Here is a 22,259-nt window from a genome sequence, read left to right on the forward strand (position 1 = left end):
TCTCTACCTGCACATTCATCTTCTGCCGATCCAGTATTCCCGTGTTTAATTGCTATATTGTAATTACTTCGCCACCATGGCCTATTTATTTCCATAACTTACCTAATTTGCACTCACTGTATATAGACTTTTTGTTTTCTTTTGTTCTACTGTATTATTGACTGTATGTTTTGTTTATTCCATGTGTTGTTGTATGTGTCGAATTGCTACGCTTTATCTTGGCCAGGTCGCAGTTGCAAATGAGAACTTGTTCTCAACTAGCCTACCTGGTTAAATAAAGGTGAAATAAAAATAAATAAAAGATAGAACATTGTGATGAAAAGGTATTGACAGTTTGCTGCTGGTGTTTCCTCTGTGTAGAGAAGGTGCATAAGGAGCTGGACAGTGTGCTAGGAAGTGAGAAGTCCCCCTCGCTTGCAGACAAAAAGAGGATGCCCTATGTGGAAGCGGTGCTACATGAGGTCCTGCGCTTCTGTAACATCGTGCCCCTGGGCATCTTCCGCGCCACCACTCAGGACACACTGGTGAGCGGTTACAACATCCCCAAAGGCACCATGGTCATCACCAACCTGTACTCTGTGCACTTTGATGAGAAGTACTGGTGCGACCCTGGAACCTTCTCACCACATCGCTTCCTGGACAGCAATGGAAACTTTGTCCGACGGGAAGCTTTCCTACCCTTCTCTCTGGGTGAGTCTTCCTTCTTTCCACTCTTAGCCCCCCAAAGAGAGTAGCACAGACTCTCACACACATACTGTACACACCCTCTTACTTGAATGCCTTTCCTCTTGCCTAATCTAAATGGTAATGCTTAAAAACAGGGTTAATAGTCATCACGGGCATGAAATTCCAATATATTAGAGATTCTTCTGTATGTTTGTATACTTTTGAGGCAAAAAAAAGTAGGACTCATGAGCCAAAAGTGGTCCCTGAATATTGCATACTACGCCACATATGTGCAGCACGTCATTGCTCTCTCTCTCGCTCTCTCTGTGCTGTGTCCACTGAGCTGGGCCCGCCCTGCAACCTCATTGGATAATGCTCGTCAGGCCTCTTGCTACCTGTCACTCAAATGTGAGATGCCGAAGCTCATTGGCTAGAACTCAAATTGCTCGGGTGCTGGCCCACATGTAGGGAAAATAACACAGCACAGCTTCAATAAAACAGTCGCTTTCAAACTAGGGATTTCATGTCTAATTGAGGTAAGACAGTAATTATGCTCATAGATTATGCATGTATGAACTACACATTGAAAAATACTTTATTCTTCGCCAAAGTACCGGAGCATGTCTTTAACCGTATACCCCAGCTATGATCTTATTTCATTTTACCTACAATGAGTCAAATGTAATAAAAGCTAGAGCCTCTCTGGTATGAAGGCCCAGTAATCTATTTGAGCACTTAATTAATAGACTGGTGAGCAAGCCTGTCCCTGGGGCTATTGCAGACTACAATGCTGCCATTAATAAAGGAAAGTACTGTGAAGACAGAAAAACACCACCATGTCAGTTCAAACAATACAAATTATCTCAGTCATACCACCCATACATGTGGTTCCCTCTATTGCTCAAGTTGCGTTGTGTATGCAAGGGTAAACCTTTTCCCAGCCATATCATTGGATGAACCTATATGCTAAAAAGGTAAACACTAAACAGCTGATAACCGTGATAGTAAATGACCTTTACTATCACTTAACAGATACATTGAGTACAATATATATGTTGTATTGGTTGAATGTTCACTGGAAAACAGTAGTCAGTAGTAGCTGGTACGGCTCATTGTAATGGCTGGAATGGATTTCATGTCAGCCATTACGACAAGCAGTCCTCCCTTCACCAGCCTCCTCTGAGTAGAGTAGATGATACAAAGTATGACATGATCTTCACAAAACTCAATCCATGTTGTGTGGTTTGTCCTCAGGGAAGCGTCACTGTTTGGGCGAGCATCTGGCCAGGATGGAGATGTTCCTGTTCTTCACCACCATGCTGCAGCGCTTCCACCTGCAGTTCCCCCCCGGCACAGTGCCAAGCCTCACCCCCAAACTGGGCATGACACTGCAGCCGCTGCCTTACTCCATCTGCGCCGTCCGCAGGCAGCAGTGACAGATTCTCAGAAGGCACAGCCCGAAGGGGTGGGGGGGTTGGGGGTTTAGTCAGAACAGAACAGGGGTCTAGAGCTTGGACTCCTACCTTGTTTTACACAGAACTGATAGAATTCTAAACATCAGCCGATGGTTGTTTCTGAGCAATTGCATGTTTACACAGCACCATTTGCAAAGTCACAGGATCACCAGAAATGTTACTGGCAAGATCCTGAAATATCAGGTGGAACTTCTCAGTAAGTTTAATAGAGAAGATAAGAAGTGTGAATATTTAAACAATACATGCAGACATATACTATGAATTAATCTTGAATTAGAATTGACTTTTTATCTGTCCTTATAATCAAATGTCTCATCTTCCCTGCGGGATTACATCAATGATTGACAGGATGGACCTCTATGATGGTTCACAGCCCTGTCTTCTCTCTCACAGCCTGCCTAGATGAGAAATGGGAACATTACCCACTGGGCACACACTGGTTGAATCATTGTTGTTTCCATGTCACGTTGAATTGATGTTCCCAGTGGGTAGTTTCAGCTGTTTCTACAGCACAGTGAAAATAAGTGGACTAGCAGCCAGCCTTTCCTAGAAGGCTCTGGACATGGTGTTTAGTCTGGATCAGCGCCACGTCAATCAGTCTGAACTAACAATGAACCCGATCTCTAAATTTTTACTTTTGTCTATTATGGTCATACTTTGTAATAAGAACAATGCCATTTGACCTTTTTTACAATGTTTATGGTGTGCCTTTACTAAGAGAAATTCAAGTTACATATGTTTTATGGTGTGCCTTTACTAAGAGAAATTCAAGTTACATATGTTTTATGGTGTGCCTTTACTAAGAGAAATTCAAGTTACATATGTTTTATGGTGTGCCTTTACTAAGAGAAACTCAAGTTACATATGTTTTATGGTGTGCCTTTACTAAGAGAAATTCAAGTTACATATGTTTTATGGTGTGCCTTTACTAAGAGAAATTCAAGTTACATATGTTTTATGGTGTGCCTTTACTAAGAGAAATTCAAGTTACATATGTTTTATGGTGTGCCTTTACTAAGAGAAATTCAAGTTACATATGTTTTATGGTGTGCCTTTACTAAGAGAAATTCAAGTTACATATGTTTTATGGTGTGCCTTTACTAAGAGAAATTCAAGTTACATATGTTTTATGGTGTGCCTTTACTAAGAGAAATTCAAGTTACATATGTTTTATGGTGTGCCTTTACTAAGAGAAATTCAAGTTACATATGTTTTATGGTGTGCCTTTACTAAGAGAAATTCAAGTTACATATGTTTTATGGTGTGCCTTTACTAAGAGAAATTCAAGTTACATATGTTTTATGGTGTGCCTTTACTAAGAGAAATTCAAGTTACATATGTTTTATGGTGTGCTTTTACTAAGAGAAATTCAAGTTACATATGTTTTATGGTGTGCCTTTACTAAGAGAAATTCAAGTTACATATGTTTTATGGTGTGCCTTTACTAAGAGAAATTCAAGTTACATATGTTTTATGGTGTGCCTTTACTAAGAGAAATTCAAGTTACATATGTTTTATGGTGTGCCTTTACTAAGAGAAATTCAAGTTACATATGTTTTATGGTGTGCCTTTACTAAGAGAAATTCAAGTTACATATGTTTTATGGTGTGCCTTTACTAAGAGAAATTCAAGTTACATATGTTTTATGGTGTGCCTTTACTAAGAGAAATTCAAGTTACATATGTTTTATGGTGTGCCTTTACTAAGAGAAATTCAAGTTACATATGTTTTATGGTGTGCCTTTACTAAGAGAAATTCAAGTTACATATGTTTTATGGTGTGCCTTTACTAAGAGAAATTCAAGTTACATATGTTTTATGGTGTGCCTTTACTAAGAGAAATTCAAGTTACATATGTTTTATGGTGTGCCTTTACTAAGAGAAATTCAAGTTACATATGTTTTATGGTGTGCCTTTACTAAGAGAAATTCAAGTTACATATGTTTTATGGTGTGCCTTTACTAAGAGAAATTCAAGTTACATATGTTTTATGGTGTGCCTTTACTAAGAGAAATTCAAGTTACATATGTTTTATGGTGTGCCTTTACTAAGAGAAATTCAAGTTACATATGTTTTATGGTGTGCCTTTACTAAGAGAAATTCAAGTTACATATGTTTTATGCTGCTTGCTCTTTTTCTTCACCGTGCTGACAGTATTTCTCTCAATAGGTTACAGGTCTATGTTTTCTCTCCAAAAAATCTTCCCATCTAAACTACAGTACAGCACTAGTCAGACATGGACTTTTGCAGTGAGCCGGCAGAATGTGTCCAGACTGGGTCGTCTAGGGATACACAGACACAGCCATTATAAATAATCTTCATGTGGTTGGAGCTGAGCCTGGGGCGGCGTCACCCATTTCCTTAAGTGACCTCTCACTTCTACTCTTTACTCAACAGACCAAAGGGCTGGAAAAAGACTCCAATGCAATGCTGTGCATACATCAGACTTACTGGGTAATATTTCATATTGATTTGATGCCTCCACCCAGCATACCTCTATTAACTAGTAACTGCACTTCTCAGAAAGTTATGCCGAGGAAGAGAGACACTGCCAATTCACCTGGATGAGAGCCTCGTCTGTGTGCATTGGAAACTGTGACATTACAGTCATTTCAGCAAACATCACTGTTCCAACTGTGGTTGTCTGCAGGACAATCTAAACACTTAGGGCAAAGTTTTAGTACAGTTACATTCAAGGGGATTTTTATGCCACACTCAGCACACACTCACACACAAACAGTTACAATTGAGTAGGTGTGTGTATGTATCAATAAAATCATTTGAGATAAGTTATTTTAGGGATGGTGTTTTATGACAGCTATAAATAACAAAAATCATTTCCCCCACAATTTTGATATGGTTGAACAGTTACAACAGACATACAATATCTCAATGCTACATAAGGGTAACAGCCATTCATAGACACTTTTATGACAAGAACATTAGAGGACACTGTGGTTCGTGAGACTGCACAGTGACAAGCCAACAAACAAACTTTTACAACATAATGAGCCATACAATGTGGGGGGAGGTGGCTGGAGGTTGTAGAGGCATCACAATTCGCCATCAGAACTTAAGTAAGAGACACAGTGTCGCTCAACCCGAACGGACTGAAGGGCCACGGTTAGGAGTCGTGAGCTCTCCTCCACAACACCTGGGCTGGGCTTCACCAGCATCACTTTGAGCCTGCTGTGGGACATGGAGCTCAGAGAGACCTCTGGGGCCAACCATAACAAGCCCAGTGTATGAGAGCCCAGAGGCTGGGCAGTGGGCAGTGAGCAGGGACAGTTTGGCACTGGTTGGGTGGATGGGTGGACTGAGTAGACAATAGAGATTACCAAGAGAGAGAAAGTGGTTGTGATAAGGGAGAGCAGGGAGACGCTGAACCCAAAAGAAAAACACCAAACCCCACAGTTCAACATCTGTAGTATCAGATAAAAACTCTGGAAACAGGATGAGAATTACAGGGTCTCACTGTACAATATATGTCAGCTGTGTGTAGAAAACAGTTGCATTCTGTTGATTAATTAAAAAATATAATATATATTTATACACCATATTTATATGCAGATATTATTTTTTGTGCAGAGGCTAAACACTTGTTTGGTAGTAAAATGTGCACATTTATATATATATTTTTTGTCTTTAAATATACTAGCTTGAATTACACTGCCTACTTGAGAACTTCCTTCTCCAGAGAAAATGACTTGATAGGGTGATAAGTGAGTTCGGCTTGCAGGTCTGCCATCTCTTTCATTAAACTCTTTCTAGTGGAATGCCTAGAGTTTTTGCAGACAGAAATATAGAACTATTAGTATTAAACTGTCTTATGGTACAGAGAATAAGACACTATAAAAAACAAAACCAAAGTGAAGGTGAAACCCTGGATTACTTAACCCCCTTTACGCACTGGCCTGGTTGTGGGTTTGGCAAAGATATATAGTTTTTGTCAAAACATCAGTGTCTGTAGAATGACAAATGAAATGAAGAGGTTAGCTAGACAAAGTATGTGTAAAAACAATGCCAACAGCAATGCACTCAAAAACACTTTTACCTATACTGGTACATGAATAATCATGGGATTTTACTGTACAAAATGTTGCCTTGCTGCAAACAGGTCTTTTACAGTCAACTTATAATCAAGAATCCCAATTCTACAGTGAGGTCTTTAGAAGATCAAGCCAACGGCACTGCCTGCGGGGCAGCGGAGTTTGACAGAAACACAGGACATACTTTGCTCTATCACAGAGGAGCAGTTCAATTGCTTGAATGTGTTTGTTTTTCAAGTTGTTCTTACAAAGCTTAAAAACTATTTCAATCACCGAGATTTAATTATTTTTGTTTTAAAGTCAATTACTTAAATTCTTGCAAAATAATTATTCAACTTCACGAGAATCCTGAGTAACCGTGAAAAAATAGATATAAATCAAAATAAAAAAAACATCCCTTCATTGGAACAACAGAGAACATCTCATCTCTGATAACATTTCAATGACTGGCGACCAAGCGTTCCTGAAGAAAACACACACATACACACGCTCACACCAACTTAATTAAACCAACAAAAAAAGAAGGAAACATAAAAGGCAGGTGGTACACATGAATAAAAGGCATCAAAAACGATGCAGGTATAATGCTCATTTCCACAACGTCTCTGTGACTGAGTCAGTGATACAGTGTGTCGCCAGCAAGGGGAGAGGACTGCACAGACCAACCTAGGGTCTGGACCAGGGGACTCAGTAAAGGTTCAGACAGGCACATTTGATATATAGATCTAGAATATTCCTGACATTGAGCCTGAAACAGTCTCAGTCTCTTGTCTTTCCACGTTTGAACTGTTCGCTTTGGTAACGGATGTCAACCACGTCAAGGTGTTTTTTATTTTCCTTTATTTGAAATCATAGGATTTGTTTTAGTACCTAAGGGAGAGTTAAGCGCTCTGCGTTCAAGGCAGCATTACAGCCAGATCACCATGGAGGGCACATCCAGACCCTTTTCCTCTCTTCCTCTCCACACCAGTGTCCTCAGCTCTGGTGTTTGTTCTTGGTCTACTCTCCATGGGGTGAAAGTGCATAGGAGTGGGGTTCCCACCATTGCAGCAAGAATCCCCTCACAGTAGTAAGGCCTTTTTTCAAAACAACATGACTGCATTAGCGTGTCGGCACAGTGACAATTTCAACGTGTGGAGATCCAGCAGGGTCATCCTGTGTGTGTATGTTTGTGTATATATCTATAATATGTGTGTGTATGTATGTGTTGTGTGTGTGTGTGTATAAATGTTTGTGTGTGTGTGTGTAAGAGGGAGGAGTTGAAGGACTTTCTCTTTCACTGTTCCGCCCTTTCCGAGCATCCTGGCTCTGTCCCCCCTCTTCCTCTTCTTCATCTTCCTCATGCTACTGGCGCTCCTCCTGAATGACCTGGATCTGTCCCTCCTCGTCCTCTTCTTCATCTTCCTCATGCTACTGGCACTCCTCTCCTTCCTCCTCCTCCTGAATGACCTGGATCTGTCCCTCTTCCTCTTCTTCATCTTCCTCCTGCTACTGGCGCTCCTCTCCTTCCTCCTCCTCCTGAATGACCTGGATCTGGTCGTCGGAGGGCGAAGGGGACAGGCTGAGAGGCAGGCTGTCGGCCTGCTGCTTCTCCTTGCTCTTCTCCTCCTCCTCGATGGTCTTCTTCCACACCTTGTGGTTCTCTGTCAGGTGCTGCATGATGTTGCAGAACAGCCGACGCCGGCCGTTTCTCCTTTCTGCATGGGACCACACACAAAAAAGGATTTAACATCCCAAAGCTTTTTAGTTGCAATAGCAATGATCCAAAAAACATCCTGCTCTTGATAGAAATGTTAAATGCTCAATGTTAAAATTATAAATGTGTCAACTCATGATCATATATTAATTCAGAATGAGAGAAGGATAGAAAATGACGTCTTACTTGGTTCGAGCTCCTCCTCCAGCTCGTCTTCGTCAGTCTCTGTGTCCTCCACCTGCTCTTCCTCATCATCAGAGCGCTCCTCGTCGATCCAGTAGCCAGGGAGCAGGCCAGCGGCGTCGTACGAGTTGCAGAGCGGCCCCACAATGTGTGTGATGAAGGACTCCTGCAGCTTGGCCAGCTGGGGAGAGGAGCGGTCCATGAAGGGGCTGATGGGTAATCCCAAAGTGGCCTCCTCATCCCCCTGTAGATGATAGACAGGCAGACAAACAATTTAACTAATTTGTCAATTAAGATTGTTTTATTCATTCATCTAATTTAACTTAACTTCCTAAATGGATAAATGTGACATTGTGTTGATTCTAGCAGTAACAGACAGCAGAAAAGGAAGCAACAGTTCTGGGTAGGCTATGTCAGCGTTTTCCAACCCTGGTCCTCCAGTACCCCCAACAGTACACATGTTTATTGTAACCCTGGACAAGCACACCTGATTCAACTTGTTAACTAATCATCAAGCCCTCAATGAGTTGAATGAGGTGTGGTTGTCTAGGGTTACAATAAAAATGTGTAATGTTGGGGGTACTGGATGACCAGCGTTGGAAAACACTGGGCTATGTGATATGTGAAGCATCAGTTCTGGGTAGGCTATGTGATATGTGAAGCATCAGTTCCGGGTAGGCTATGTGATATGTGAAGCAAGAGTTCCGGGTAGGATATGTGATGCACCAGTTCTGGGTAGGCTATGTGATATGTGAAGCATCAGTTCTGGGTAGGCTATGTGATATGTGAAGCATCAGTTCTGGGTAGGCTATGTGATATGTGAAGCATCAGTTCTGGGTAGGCTATGTGATATGTGAAGCATCAGTTCTGGGTAGGCTATGTGATATGTGAAGCATCAGTTCTGGGTAGGCTATGTGATATGTGAAGCATCAGTTCTGGGTAGGCTATGTGATATGTGAAGCATCAGTTCTGGGTAGGCTATGTGATATGTAAAGCATCAGTTCCGGGTAGGCTATGTGATATGTGAAGCATCAGTTCCGGGTAGGCTCTGTGATATGTAAAGCATCAGTTCCGGGTAGGCTATGTGATATGTAAAGCATCAGTTCAGGGTAGGCTATGTGATATGTGAAGCATCAGTTCCGGGTAGGCTATGTGATATGTGAATCATCAGTTCTGGGTAGGCTATGTGATATGTGAAGCATCAGTTCCGGGTAGGCTATGTGATATGTGAAGCATCAGTTCTGGGTAGGCTATGTGATATGTGAATCATCAGTTCTGGGTAGGCTATGTGATATGTGAAGCATCAGTTCCGGGTAGGCTATGTGATATGTGAAGCATCAGTTCCGGGTAGTAGGGTATGAGATACTGTATAACAGGAAGGCATGGCATTGCATTACATTGCAAACCTGACATGTGGGCCATGCTGAGTGGAGGGGTTCCATACCTGCTCATAAAACTCATTGACAATGCCTTCTGTCCACTTGAGGTGCAGATCGCGTCCTTTGGCCGGCCCGTTGATGTCTGCCAGCTTAATGCAGACTTGGCACACCAGCAGCCGGTCATTCTCATTAGTCCAGTCGATTCCTGGACTGTTCACATCATTCACCTATTTATAGCAACACAAACATTCACACAGTGATTATAACTGCCAGGCTCCTCATTTCTAACAGAGATCCAGCATGTTCCTTTAAGTATCAACTCTATTAGCCAGCAGCATACTATCCTGCATACCACTGCTGGCTTGCTTCTGAAGCTAAGCAGGGTTGGTCCTGGATGGGAGACCAGATGCTGCTGGAAGTGGTGTTGGAGGGCCAGTAGGAGGCACTCTTTCCTCTGGTCTAAAAAAATATCCCAATACCCCAGGACACTGCCCTGTGTAGGGTGCCATCTTTCGGATGGGACGTTAAACGGGTGTCCTGACTCTCTGAGGTCATTAAAGATCCCATGGCACTTATCGTAAGAGTAGGGGTGTTAACCCTGGTGTCCTGGCTAAATTCCCAATCTGGCGCTCAAACCATCACGGTCACATAATAATCCCCAGTTTCCAATTGGCTCATTCAATCCCCCTCCTCTCCCCTGTAACTGTTCCCCAGGTCAATGCTGCAAATGAGAATGTGTTCTCAGTCAACTTACCTGGTAAAATAATGTATAAATTAAAAATTAAAAAAAGAAGGCGTATTGCCTTTGCCAGTATAGAAATGACAGGAAATACAAAGTATCAACAGAAATGAAACAGATTTTCTGAAAATGTGAGGTTCGTCATCATCATCTCAAACCTTTGAATTGAACTCAGCGAGGAAGTCAAAGTGCTTCTTCAGGTCTGTGGCGAGGATGGCCTCGATGACCAGGAAACGAAAGCGTTTGAACTCCACATGGTCCAAGTTGGCCAGGAAGTTGAACTCTGGCTGGGACAGGTAGAGGCTCCAGGCTGAAGCAGCGTGGTGGTTCTCCAGGACCGAACGGTCATTATACAACACCGCCTGGGGAACAGAGGGAGGAGAAGTTGAGGGAAGAAGAGAGTGAGTAGGAGGAAGGGTAGGTTGAGTGGAGAGGGATGCGGGTGGGTCAGAGGACAAGAAGAAGAAAGGAGAGGGTAAAATATGAAAGAGGAGGTTGAAGAAGGGAATGGGAGGGGTGAGCAGGGGCAAGGAATTGGGGTCAGTGTGCTTCAGACTAAATAATGCAGCCGGTCTAGACATGGTGGACAGGTGGGTGATTGACTGACTGCCAACATACTGTTAATCAATATGCCAGGGTTGAGCTGCGTTAATGGCTACGAGGAAGGCATGGCCCACATGCCAGGTTAGCAATGTAATGCAATGCCATGCCATCCTGTTATACAGTATCACATACCCTACTACCTGGAACTGATGCTTCACATATCACATAGCCTACCCGGAACTGATGCTTCACATATCACATAGCCTACCCTGAACTGATGCTTCACATATCACAGAGCCTACCCAGAACTGATGCTTCACATATCACATAGCCTACCCAGAACTGATGCTTCACATATCACATAGCCTACCCAGAACTGATGCTTTACATATCACAGAGCCTACCCAGAACTGATGCTTCACATATCACATAGCCTACCCAGAACTGATGATTCACATATCACATAGCCTACCCAGAACTGATGCTTCACATATCACATAGCCTACCCAGAACTGATGCTTCACATATCACATAGCCTACCCAGGAACTGATGCTTCACATATCACATAGCCTACCCGGAACTGATGCTTCACATATCACATAGCCTACCCAGGAACTGATGCTTCACATATCACATAGCCTACCCAGAACTGATGCTTCACATATCACAGAGCCTACCCGAAACTGATGCTTCACATATCACATAGCCTACCCGGAACTCTTGCTTCACATATCACATAGCCTACCCAGAACGGATGCTTCACATATCACATAGCCCAGTGTTTCCCAACCCTGGTCATCCAGTACCCGCAACATTCCACATATCTATTGTAACCCTGGACAACAACACCTCATTCAACTCATTGAGGGCTTGATGATTAGTTAACAAGTTGAATCAGGTGTGCTTGTCCAGGGTTACAATAAACATGTGCACTGTTGGGGTTACTGGAGGACCAGGGTTGGAAAACACAACCTAGACAGTATGCACAGTGCTATAATTAGGTCATGACAGTGCAAAACATTATTTATACAGTTGTATAGTTTCTTTGCCAACCTTCGCCATAATGTTGAAGCAAGACAAGGAATTGGCTGAATTCTCAGGATTTGTGGGAACCTTTCCCTGACATGTGAACTAAGTGTAATATTATACCAGTCCCTCACTTCATTGCTTTTACCATGAGATCCAAGGCTGATTAGAACCTGTCTATGAAGAAGCTTTAAGGCCAATAAAGATCTCGTCTATGAGTCACAGGGACCAAATTAATGCTGTCCGTGACACAAGCACAACACTTCCCCTTTCCTAGGACTTAACAGCGTGTGGGAACACAAATGGGAACACTTATTGAAGTGACGGGACAGGTTGAACTTTCTCTTCCTGATACAGGTTTTACTGTTGAACAGGTGTGGGTTTGCAAGATGAGATGGTAGAGCAGTGGCTTTTGGGATAATAACACTTACCTGAGCTGCGTTAGTGGCTACGAGGAAGGCGTTTGTGCGACCGGGGTGGTCATAGTCATGCATGGCAGCTGCTACATATAGTGCCATGAGTTCCAGAGCAGGGATGTTCCACGCCAGGCAGCCGTAGTTGTCGTCAGAGATGGACGAGCTCTTGGAGGAGGCGTATGATACCCGGCCCGGCGAGATCCCACTGTCTGAATCTAGAGAGAAGAGTAGCAGCTTTCAGCAACGACATACTGGGACCTCACACTGGAACTACATCATAGCTGGAGTTTACTGGAGAAGACTTGACTGTGTTATAAAGTGAAAACAGGGAACTAGTGTCACATTAAGAACAAAGTATGTAGAGTAGGATTTCTACAGGCAGGTTAAGCTGGTGGCCCAGTGACTCAGACTACTGCACTCCATTTGAAAAATGAAAAGGGCCAAAATAAGCCCTAAACACGCTCAGCACAGACAGATCTCTATCACGACAGAGGCTTGCTCACCACCCCATCTCCCCCCTCTCTGTTTCTCCACCCTTCCCTCCCCCTCTCTTTATCAAAAGGCAGCTGCTCCTCTGGCAGCTACTGAAGGATCTGTCAGCAAGCGAGCCTTAAATCATTTCCGATGGATCAAAGATGCAGTACATAAAATATAATTAGCAGGGACGGGAGTGGGGATCCTGGCATTTTAAACTAAACCATCTGGTGTCTGCCGAGAAAAGGCCAAACACTACAGGAATGCCTACACTGGTACATCAAGAGGCTAGAACTAGAAAAGTCAATTTCCTAAAGAAAATGTGTGCTTGCTAGCATGTCTTAAAGTATTTATGGTCGTGAAATAAGTTAGAGTAGTTATAGTGAATACAATACTAATGGTACTGACTGGTTAAAGTAGAACAAGTAGCTAGATGGGAGAATTGAATGATTGATTGATTGATTGAATAGCCTACCCTGAACATGTGAAAGTTGGTTAGGTATCTCTAGCTTGAACGAGAGTTACTATTATTGTTGGTGGGTTAGTAACAGCCAATTTATGATCATTTGAATTGTTATAGTTTACAAAGTTTTGAAGTTGTTTTAATGTATGTAGCTGTAATAGCTAAAGAGCAGTAGCATTTGAAATGAATACCACTGTGTTCTCATGGTTGAAATTGGATCCATTAAGTGTTATGCCAATGTATTATACATTAAAATAGTTTATTGTTTATGAAGGTGTGTTAGGATAGCCTGAATGTTTTAACGTTGGGAACTTAATTTTGCTACCACTGTATTTCTATTGTTCTCATTCAAACCCCATGCCAATTAATTCAGTTGAATAAGTATAGATGGGTGGAAAGATTGATCGATTGATAGGATAGCCTGAACATGAGAAAGTTTGTTTGTTGTCTATAGCTTGAGACAACCTAGAGGAGGAGGGGCTATAGGAGGATGGGAGGGGCTATAGGAGGATGGGAGGAGCTATAGGAGGATGGGCTCATTGTAATGGCTGTAATGAAATTCATGGAACGGAAACAAACATGTGGTGTCCATATGTGTGATGTGTTTGATACCGTTCCATTAATTCCAGTCCAGCTATTGCAGTGAGCGTGTCCTCCTATAGCCCCTCCCACTAGCCATCACTGCTGTTGGTGAGTTATTTTAAACTAATGTCGCTTTGTTGTTTTGTGTTAAAAAGCTTCAATCGTTTAAGCTCTAGAGCGTGCAGAAGATATCAAATAAGAGTATGTAAGAATTCTAGAATGGTCTTGCCTTCAGCAAGCACACTAATAATAGGAAGTATGTATGAAATCTAGAGTGGTCTTGCCTTCAGCAAGCACACCAGTTATGCTAATAAATTATCGGCATATTGTGGTATATTATGGTAATAAATGAGGGCTTGGGGAAGTCCAGAGTTATACCTACTGAGGCAAAATGAAATAAAGAGAACAGAAATAGTGCTACCTGTGTCACTTCCTGTCACATGCTCATTGTGGATCTGCTGGAACCCTGGAACAGGCCGGGTAGTCAGGTACCAGACAGCATGGAGAACGTCAGTGGCATGGACCCGGTTATGATCTGAGTACAGGCAGAGATTCACACAGGACATCAGTCACAGTAATACTCCACCACATCATGTACATGAGGTAGAAGCTACTATTACATATGATGGTGCATGTCATGCTGTATGTGGTGAACTGTAGGCCTATGATTTCTACTTCATGACAACCCTATGGTTAGTTTCTAAACCTGGGTAAATCATTTCAAATAATACTTGAAGTGGGCATAATTTAGCGGCCTGGAAAAGTCTAAAGCATAATTAAGCGCCATTCAAATACCTTCATGTTATTTTTTGTACATATTTTTTACCCCCCTTTTCTCCCCCAATTTTGTCATATCCAATGACGATCTTGTCTCATCGCTGCAACTCCCCAACGGGCTGGGGTGAGGTGAAGCCATGCGTCCAAAGAAACATGACCCGCTAAACCGCGCTCCTTAACACCCTCCCACTTAACCCAGAAGCCAGCCGCACCAATGCGTCGGAGGAAACGATTCAACTGAAGACCGAAGCAGCCTGCAGTTACACGGCCCACCACAAGGAGTCGCAAGAGCGCGATGAGCCAAGTAAAGTCCCCCCAGCAAAACCCTCCCCTAATCCGGACGACGCTGGGCCAATTGTGCGCCGCCTTATGGGACTCCCGGTCATGGCCAGTTGTGACACAGCCTGGGATCGAACCCGGGTCTGTAGTGACGCCTCAAGCACTGCGATGAAGTGCCTCAGACTGCTGCGCCACTCAGGAGGCCCATACCTTCATGTTTTACACCCAGGTCTGATCATTTCTACATCTGAGTAGACAATACACCAAGTGTTAATATGGGCTTTGTGCCTGGACTGAAGAAAGCATAGGCAGCACTATACTCACAGGGAATATCCCTATAGCCGTTCTCCAGAGCACAGAAATAGGACATGAACTCCCTCACAGGGATCTTAAACATCTCAAACAGACAAGTGTCCTGGAACAGAGTGTAGGTCACCTGGGGAGAAAGACAACAAATAAAACACCTAGATTAATTTAAAACACAAATAGATTTTTTTTTTTTTTTTACATTAACCAAGTCATTCCCCTCAGACACAGACAGTGAGACACTGGGAGAACACAGTGTACTCAAAACAGCACAGAGAAATCCCCAAGACGTCCACGAGCATTCGGGACATCATTCAGTCAAATATCAGTAATTGGGATCATACCGTTCTCCATATTTAAACCAATCAATCAAGTGAGTTTCTCCAAATAAATAAATTCAATGGCTGCATCACAAAACTACTCTTAGCCCTATGGGTCCTGGTCTAAATTTGTGCACTATATAGGGAATAAGGTTCCATTTGGGATACAGCCCAGGTGTTGTTTATTCAAATATTAATTGATAATTAACTTTTTATAGTCCCGTACCCCTTCAAACATTCAACCTCCATCTGTGTACCCCCTCTAGCACCAGGGTCAGCACACTCTCAAATGTTGTGTTTTGCCATCATTGTAAGCCTGCCTCACACACACTATACAATACATTTATTAAACATAAGAATGAGTGTGAGTTTGTCACAACCCGGCTCGTCTTTCAAGCTGTCAGGTATTCCCTTGGCAGCAAGAGCCTCTCAATGGATGCTGCAGTGTACCCAAGTGGCGTCGGGAGCAACTGCTTGCACGCGCGTTACCACTCTACTATGTCTCCCTGTCATGGTATCTGTACTGATGGCGTAAAAGCCAACATGAGCAGCAGCTACATACGGACCGTTAGTGGAATTCCAGCGAGAGAGTAACGGTTAATGTGATTGGATGTTAATTATTTGACTAGGCTACCTGTATTTAACATTGTGCTGTTATTTCTCTGAACACTAGATGGTTTAATTTTTATTTTAGGCAGTGAAACGAGGCTACTCAGGCAAGAAAAAACCCTTGCCCAAATGTATAGCCCCGTTGGAAAATAGAAATGGACTGTTTGAAAATGTGAATATTTTCTTTCTCCAAATGTAATGAAAAATTAAATAAAAAATAGAATGTGAATCACATTTTTATTTGGCGTACCCCCGACGGCATTGCCCCCAGTTTGGGAATACCGGATGTAACAGATCATGGCGTAATGACAGATAGATGGTTGCTATATGGTTGGTATGTGGTTGTACTGACGTAGCTGAGTATTCTTCCCGTCTTCCCTCCTGTTCTGTCCATCAGGTCAAAGATCTGGAAGTTCCAGCTGTTGATCTTCTCCATGAGGTCATCGTGGTTCTCCAGCAGTGGGTCTAGTATGAACTCACCCTACAGGCAGGAGAGGACCACAGCACACACACATTTTAACACACACACACGTTTAGATAAACACACACATACACGCATGCAGGTAGACACAAACGCACGCAAGACACCACATCGTAAATCTTATGAATCTCATTCCTCTGTTAAGGGGATGGAAGCAGGCTCCAGACTGACTATGTATGCGTGGCTTTTGAATAATTCACTTTTGAATTACCCCACAGAATCCTCAGATGAACCCTACACAGTTGTCTTAACAGCTGGCTTGATTTAACAAGGCTTGGTTTGTCCAATAAAGAAAGTGAGAGCACAGCCCAAGTAAACAGAGGGGGCATTCCAGGACAGAGCCAGATCAACACTACCCCCCATCACACTGGTTTTACACGGCTGTTAGATACAGACTGAAAGACATGCACCCAATGAGTGTCTGAGGAAATCCTTTACTGTGTTCCCAGAACTAACTAGAGGACACATCCTATAGCTAGCTACACTGTTACATGTGTTGGCCTGAGTGTGTTATCTCACTCAGAGGGAGTCTCCTGGTTGGGATAGTGTTAAGGGATTGTTATCAATAATGACAAAATTATGTATACATTTCAATCAGGACTGACTAATCAGAATATTATTAAATTACTGTATAGATGTATGAATTTTATGTCAATCCTAGTACTGAATATAACGTGTGTAATTATAATCAAGAATTTGAACAAAGACGGTCTGGTCCTTGGTAGAAACGAATTAACTTATCGTCAGACTGGCTAGAATGCTTATCTACACAGGGAGACCTTGGCCTGGTCGTAAATGATCTAAACCGGTGGGAGACGATGTAGGAAGGCTTGTGAACTATACTGCCATTGTACCGGAGTGGAGGAGGGACATGACAGTTTGAAACCTAATGATGTCATTTTCAGTTTATAACCTGTTGTAAATTGTATCATGTTCAGTACTCTCTAGAACAAACGCTAGTGCAGTTTATAACCTGTTGTAAATTGTATCATGTTCAGTACTCTCGAGAATAAACGCTAGTGCTTGATTTTGAGACTGGTCTCCGCCCATTTTATGCAAATAAGTATCTTACAAATCCTTAGAAATGGGCTGAGTGTATTAATTGAATTGGGTAATAAACATATAGGAATTTAATTCCACTAACAGATAGTTTAGCGGCAGCAATGCTACACACAGGAAGGCTAACGAACGCTGTAAGGTGTTAGCATTGACCGAGACATATCCCTTCAAAGCTACTGTTATGTAACAGCATAGCCTACCTTTGTTTCTTAAGTCTGCAGCATGGCGATGTTAGCCTAGCAGTAGGGTGCATTCACACAGGGCAACAGAGTAAAATGAAAGAGCCAACACAATGTATTTCAATGTGGAAGGTGCGTTGGAGTAGCGGAGGGAAGGCGTGTCAGGTTGCATGAGGTTGTGCTAAACAATGCACTACCAAAACACTCTCACAATGGTACATAGCTCATACTCATCCGTTAGCTTGTGTGGGAATGCACCCTTAGCATACTGTAGCACTGCGTACCTCTGTTTCCTGAGTCTGCTGCTCTGTGGTGGCGCTCTGCTTCTCCTTGTCTGTCTGGCCCCGGCTCCCTGCGTCTGGACTCCTGTCCTCCATTGACTCGGCCTCCACACTCTCCTCCCTGATCAGTGCCTCCCCCATGAACTCTGACCCCTCACCTGCTGTGGAGGAGACACATTGCACATCACAGTGAGTTGACCACTAGTTTGGCATTTTGGTGGGAAGCATTATTCTAATGAATTAACTCTGGTACATCATGTCCAAATGGTTTTCAGTCATTTGAGAGTGGAAACAGTAAGCCATGGGTGTGTGCCCAAAAACACTGTGCAGCCTATGTCTGTACAGAGTGAGGCTACATTCCAGCAGGTGTCATACCTGAGCGTCTGCGCTGGGCCTCAGCATGACCAGTGAATGGCAGGTGTCCCTCCCCTGCTTCCATACTGGGCATGTTCTTCAGCATCTGACGACCACAGCTACAGGGTGAGCAGAGGGACAAACACAGCTGCCATTATCATCAACACACATGGTGAAATGCAACTCTACTCTACAGCTGAACTGGCTCTACAACACCAGGAGATAATGGAGGGGGTAGGGGAAGGGGGTAGTAAATTGCCCTACCTGGTGCACAGGGCAGCGGGGCTGCGATAGGGCCCCTGGAAGTCAGCGGAGCTGAGGATGTAGCCCAGGGGCTTGTGCAGGTTGACGCTGGGCTTGGTGAGGAAGTCAGCTGTGTCGGGAAACTCCACCGGGGGGCGCGTAACCTGGGAGGAGAGACCTCCCCCTTGAGGACTGTGGCTGGGGGAGCTGACAGGACTCAGACTGGGGGACGCACCTGTAGAGTGAGAGAGATGGGAAAGAAATGAGAGAGAGAGAGCTAGTCAAACAACTTAAAAACACATTCTACTTCCACACAGTGTATCAGACCTGTGTGTACAGTAAATCCTCATGATCTCACCTGCTCTCCTGGGCCCGGCATGGTAGGTCAGGGTCACAGAGGAGGACCTCTGCTTAGGGATGGTCAACAGGTTTGCATTTGGCCCATTGGACAGAGACCCCGTGCTGGAACACACACACACACCATGGTACTTACTGCTAGAACTAATGAGACAACATCAGTTAAAATGCTTCCATATTCAATCTACACCATTATAATGATGAACTTTTTCACACCCGCTCTTATGTGTAAAGATGAACTTAGAGAAATGTTACATAGCATACAGTAACACTAATTATATGACTCATTTGGTGCTCGAAGTAAGACAATGAAAATCAACGTTGAAAATGTATCCTTGAAGAAGTCAAAGATCCCTAAAAGGTCAAGTGAGTCATTTAAACAGTGTTGGAACAAAGAGAATGAAGAAATGTTATGGTCATTATCTGCTAGGCATATCAGCTTACAAAGATTGACCACTACTGCCCCCCAGTGGATATAAAGGGGCACCACATCTTCAGGGAGTTTAATCAAAGACACATGGTAACAAAGAATGTGTTGCTGAGGGAGGGCCTGCTTGTTCATATCAGGGTAAAGACAGGGAGTGTGCCATGTTGAAAATGACCTGACCTTGAAAGATGTGCTCCAGTACTTTTGTATACGTTTTAATTAGTAGTTCTGAAAGTAGTGCCCGCGAGCAAAAGTGGTCCCCGAAAACGCCATACTACCTTGCAAATGTGCAGATATGAGCACCAAGTCATTGCTCTCTTTACTGTGTGTGTGTGTGTGTCTTGCTAGCTGTCACTCAAATGGTGGGGGGCTGAAGCTCATTTGCTAAAACTCTAATTGCTAGGGGGCTTGTCCACATTGGGGTAATGTAGAGAAAATGGCACCGCAAAGCTTCCAGAAAAGAGTTGCATTCAAACTAGGGATTTCATGGCTAATTGAGGTAAGACAGTTATTCTGCTCATAGATTATGCATGTATGAACTACACATTGACACATCCAGTCGAAAGCGTGAGGTTTAAAAAGTACTTATTAGTCGCCAAATTACCGGGGCATGTCTTTAACCTTTAACCTGGTGTCTGAACTCTGAAGTCCCACCTGTGTGTGATCGTACCTGGTCATATTGTGATCAGGGTGTGTGTGTGGTAATGTTGAGGTCAAGGTGTGTGTGGACGTACCTGGTCATATTGAAGTCACTGTGTGTGTGTGGTAATGTTGAGGTCAAGGTGTGTGTGGTCGTACCTGGTCATATTGAGGTCAGGGTGGGGTCCCGGTCTCTTGCCGTTGTTGCGTTCCCAGCGGGAGGAGGCCGACTCCAGAGGGGGGAGAGGGGAGGAGGTGGAGCCGCGGCGGAGTTGGGGGGTTGGTAGGCTGTTCCTGCTGCTAAGACCCTAGGTGTGTGGAGGGGAGGAGGGAGACATTATTACATTACGGTCAATGATGCTTTAACACAGTCAAAGGCAGATCTATATTCAGCTCACCACCAGGTTACATAGAGGAGAGCAGGTGTACAACTAAAACAACTAAACTAAATCTACGTAACACTGGTGAACACATAGAAGAGGAACATTCATTATGAGGATAAGATACCCTGTATAAGTGGATAATGTGTTAGTGGATAATGTATTGGCTAGCTAGTCTCAGCAGGCTTCTGTCTATGTGTTAGTTATGACCTGCTAGTATCACATTCAGAAGGTTGCTGGAGGGCCCACCTTCATGGGCTTCCTGTCGCCCCTCTCTGCAGGGTCCTCCACCTCGGTACAGGGGTAGAAACCTGGGAAGGGGGTGAAGGGGTTGACCCTGGGCCGACAGGAGCCAGAGAAGGTCCCCATGAGGCTGCTGACGCTGCGCAGGGACGAGACGGTGTGTGGCGACAGGGACGAGTCCATCAGCAGGTCAGACACCATGTTCCTGGCCTCGTTGATGACCGACAGGTCCACTCCGTTACCACTTACCGCTCCCTGGGGACATGGAGGAGACATGCCTCATTCAGCAGAGCACAAACATACAGTAGATAAACTGTACTAAAGAAGAGAGACTGGTGTCCTTTACAGTATCTAATGAACCCAGAAAGGATTTAAATGACCAAACACAAAACCTCCTGAAGAAGAAATTCCTTCTTAATTGCCATTTTTTCCTTAACTATGGACTTCTGAAGAAAGTTAAGCGAAGTTGCTTTTCCTCAAAATGATTATTGGAAATGTTATTATGTTACTTCTTATGTATCTTCTTAAGCAAAAAGTAAGAAGAAATGAGATGCTTGAAAATAAAAAGTTATTTATTTTTTGAATTCCCAGATAGCTAAACCCTCATCTTAAACACATGGCAGTGAAAGAATATGCTAATGGGAGCTATTGAACATGTTCAATTGACTCACAAACTTCATCTGAAAGTTTCAGTGTTAATTGTTTTTAGCCCAAGTTCATATTTTAGACCAATAATCCCAATTAGAAATATGCGAACATGATTGCCATTGCTAGATAGGCAACCCAGCCAGCTAGCTGTCTAACGACAAACATCTGAAGATTGTTAAGAAGTTCATAAGAAGACATCTGAGAAGTTCATGAGAAAATCATGAATTCTTAATTAAGACATTTTTGAGGATCTGCACATATGAACTTATTTTCTTCTTGTTAAGAAGCTTCTTAAGTTTTTGCGTAAAAAGTGTTTAGTGAATCTGGGCCCAGGACATCTACAGGTATCACACATACGCAGATAGACTGTCAGATAGCTGTAACAGGACACTGCTGGCCTCACTGTACTTGTCACTCCTCTTACAGCAGTGGAGGGTAGTGTGAAGGGCAGACAGGCTCGCTGCTGAGCTCATGGCATTGATGCGGGGTAATTGAAAGGCTGTTTGGACCAGTGATGTCAGTAATAAAGGGGAGTGGTGCTGGCAGGGCATGGTGCTGGCTGGGCATGGTGCTGGTGTGTGTGCCTGTGTGTGGAGTAAAAGTGCAGTGCTGGCACCTCCCTGGCCCAGTGACAGCTAGGAGGCTGTGTGTATGTCATGACGCTGATGGAGATCCTGCCTGCACCCCTACCCCTCTTCACCCTGCCTATCCTACTGACTGTTGCTGTGCTGATAGACCCCATATAAAATACTAGAGAGTTTGGAGAACTAGGCTACTTTTGAAGGCCGGCTCTGTGGCCACAATGAGTGGTGAGTGATGAGTGGGGCAGACGTCAGTCAGAGGAGCACAGCTTCCTGTTGATCTACCTGTACAGCGTGTCTGCAAAACACTGTGGAGCCCAACAGGATGACAAGACACACAAGGCACAAAATACACACACGGGCAGGCCTACATGCACAGTTCAAACATCTACACACACACACATC

The 22,259-nt window shown here is 43.6% G+C and overlaps 2 protein-coding genes across 3 annotated transcripts in view; one reads left to right on the plus strand and one right to left on the minus strand.

Annotated features, from left to right (window-relative positions):
• The window catches only part of LOC110506679 (vitamin D 25-hydroxylase), a 32,775-nt gene extending 28,526 nt beyond the window's left edge, over positions 1-4,249 (plus strand). The window contains exons 4-5 of the mRNA XM_021586470.2: positions 361-690; positions 1,921-4,249. Of these exons, the coding sequence (XP_021442145.1) occupies positions 361-690; positions 1,921-2,102 (512 nt within the window). The 3' untranslated portion in view covers positions 2,103-4,249. The remainder of the gene's footprint in view (positions 1-360; positions 691-1,920) is intronic.
• Positions 4,250-4,933: 684 nt separating this feature from the next.
• Positions 4,934-22,259, minus strand: part of LOC110506676 (cGMP-inhibited 3',5'-cyclic phosphodiesterase B) — an 81,980-nt gene continuing 64,654 nt past the window's right edge. Inside the window, exons 3-16 of one of the 2 annotated variants that reach the window (XM_036963255.1) lie at positions 20,632-20,880; positions 20,162-20,310; positions 18,938-19,041; positions 18,601-18,814; positions 18,358-18,455; positions 17,986-18,140; positions 16,335-16,463; positions 15,072-15,183; positions 14,113-14,226; positions 12,188-12,387; positions 10,345-10,548; positions 9,513-9,674; positions 8,072-8,312; positions 4,934-7,886 (exon numbers count right to left, since the gene is read on the minus strand). In XM_036963255.1, the coding sequence (XP_036819150.1) occupies positions 7,678-7,886; positions 8,072-8,312; positions 9,513-9,674; positions 10,345-10,548; positions 12,188-12,387; positions 14,113-14,226; positions 15,072-15,183; positions 16,335-16,463; positions 17,986-18,140; positions 18,358-18,455; positions 18,601-18,814; positions 18,938-19,041; positions 20,162-20,310; positions 20,632-20,880 (2,340 nt within the window). In that variant the 3' untranslated portion in view covers positions 4,934-7,677. Of the gene's footprint in view, positions 7,887-8,071; positions 8,313-9,512; positions 9,675-10,344; positions 10,549-12,187; positions 12,388-14,112; positions 14,227-15,071; positions 15,184-16,334; positions 16,464-17,985; positions 18,144-18,357; positions 18,456-18,600; positions 18,815-18,937; positions 19,042-20,161; positions 20,311-20,631; positions 20,881-22,259 lie in introns of both variants that reach the window. The other variant, XM_036963254.1, reaches the window with a different exon arrangement.

The sequence above is a fragment of the Oncorhynchus mykiss genome, chromosome 26, assembly GCF_013265735.2.
Source record: "Oncorhynchus mykiss isolate Arlee chromosome 26, USDA_OmykA_1.1, whole genome shotgun sequence".
NCBI classification, from domain to species: Eukaryota; Metazoa; Chordata; class Actinopteri; order Salmoniformes; family Salmonidae; genus Oncorhynchus; species Oncorhynchus mykiss.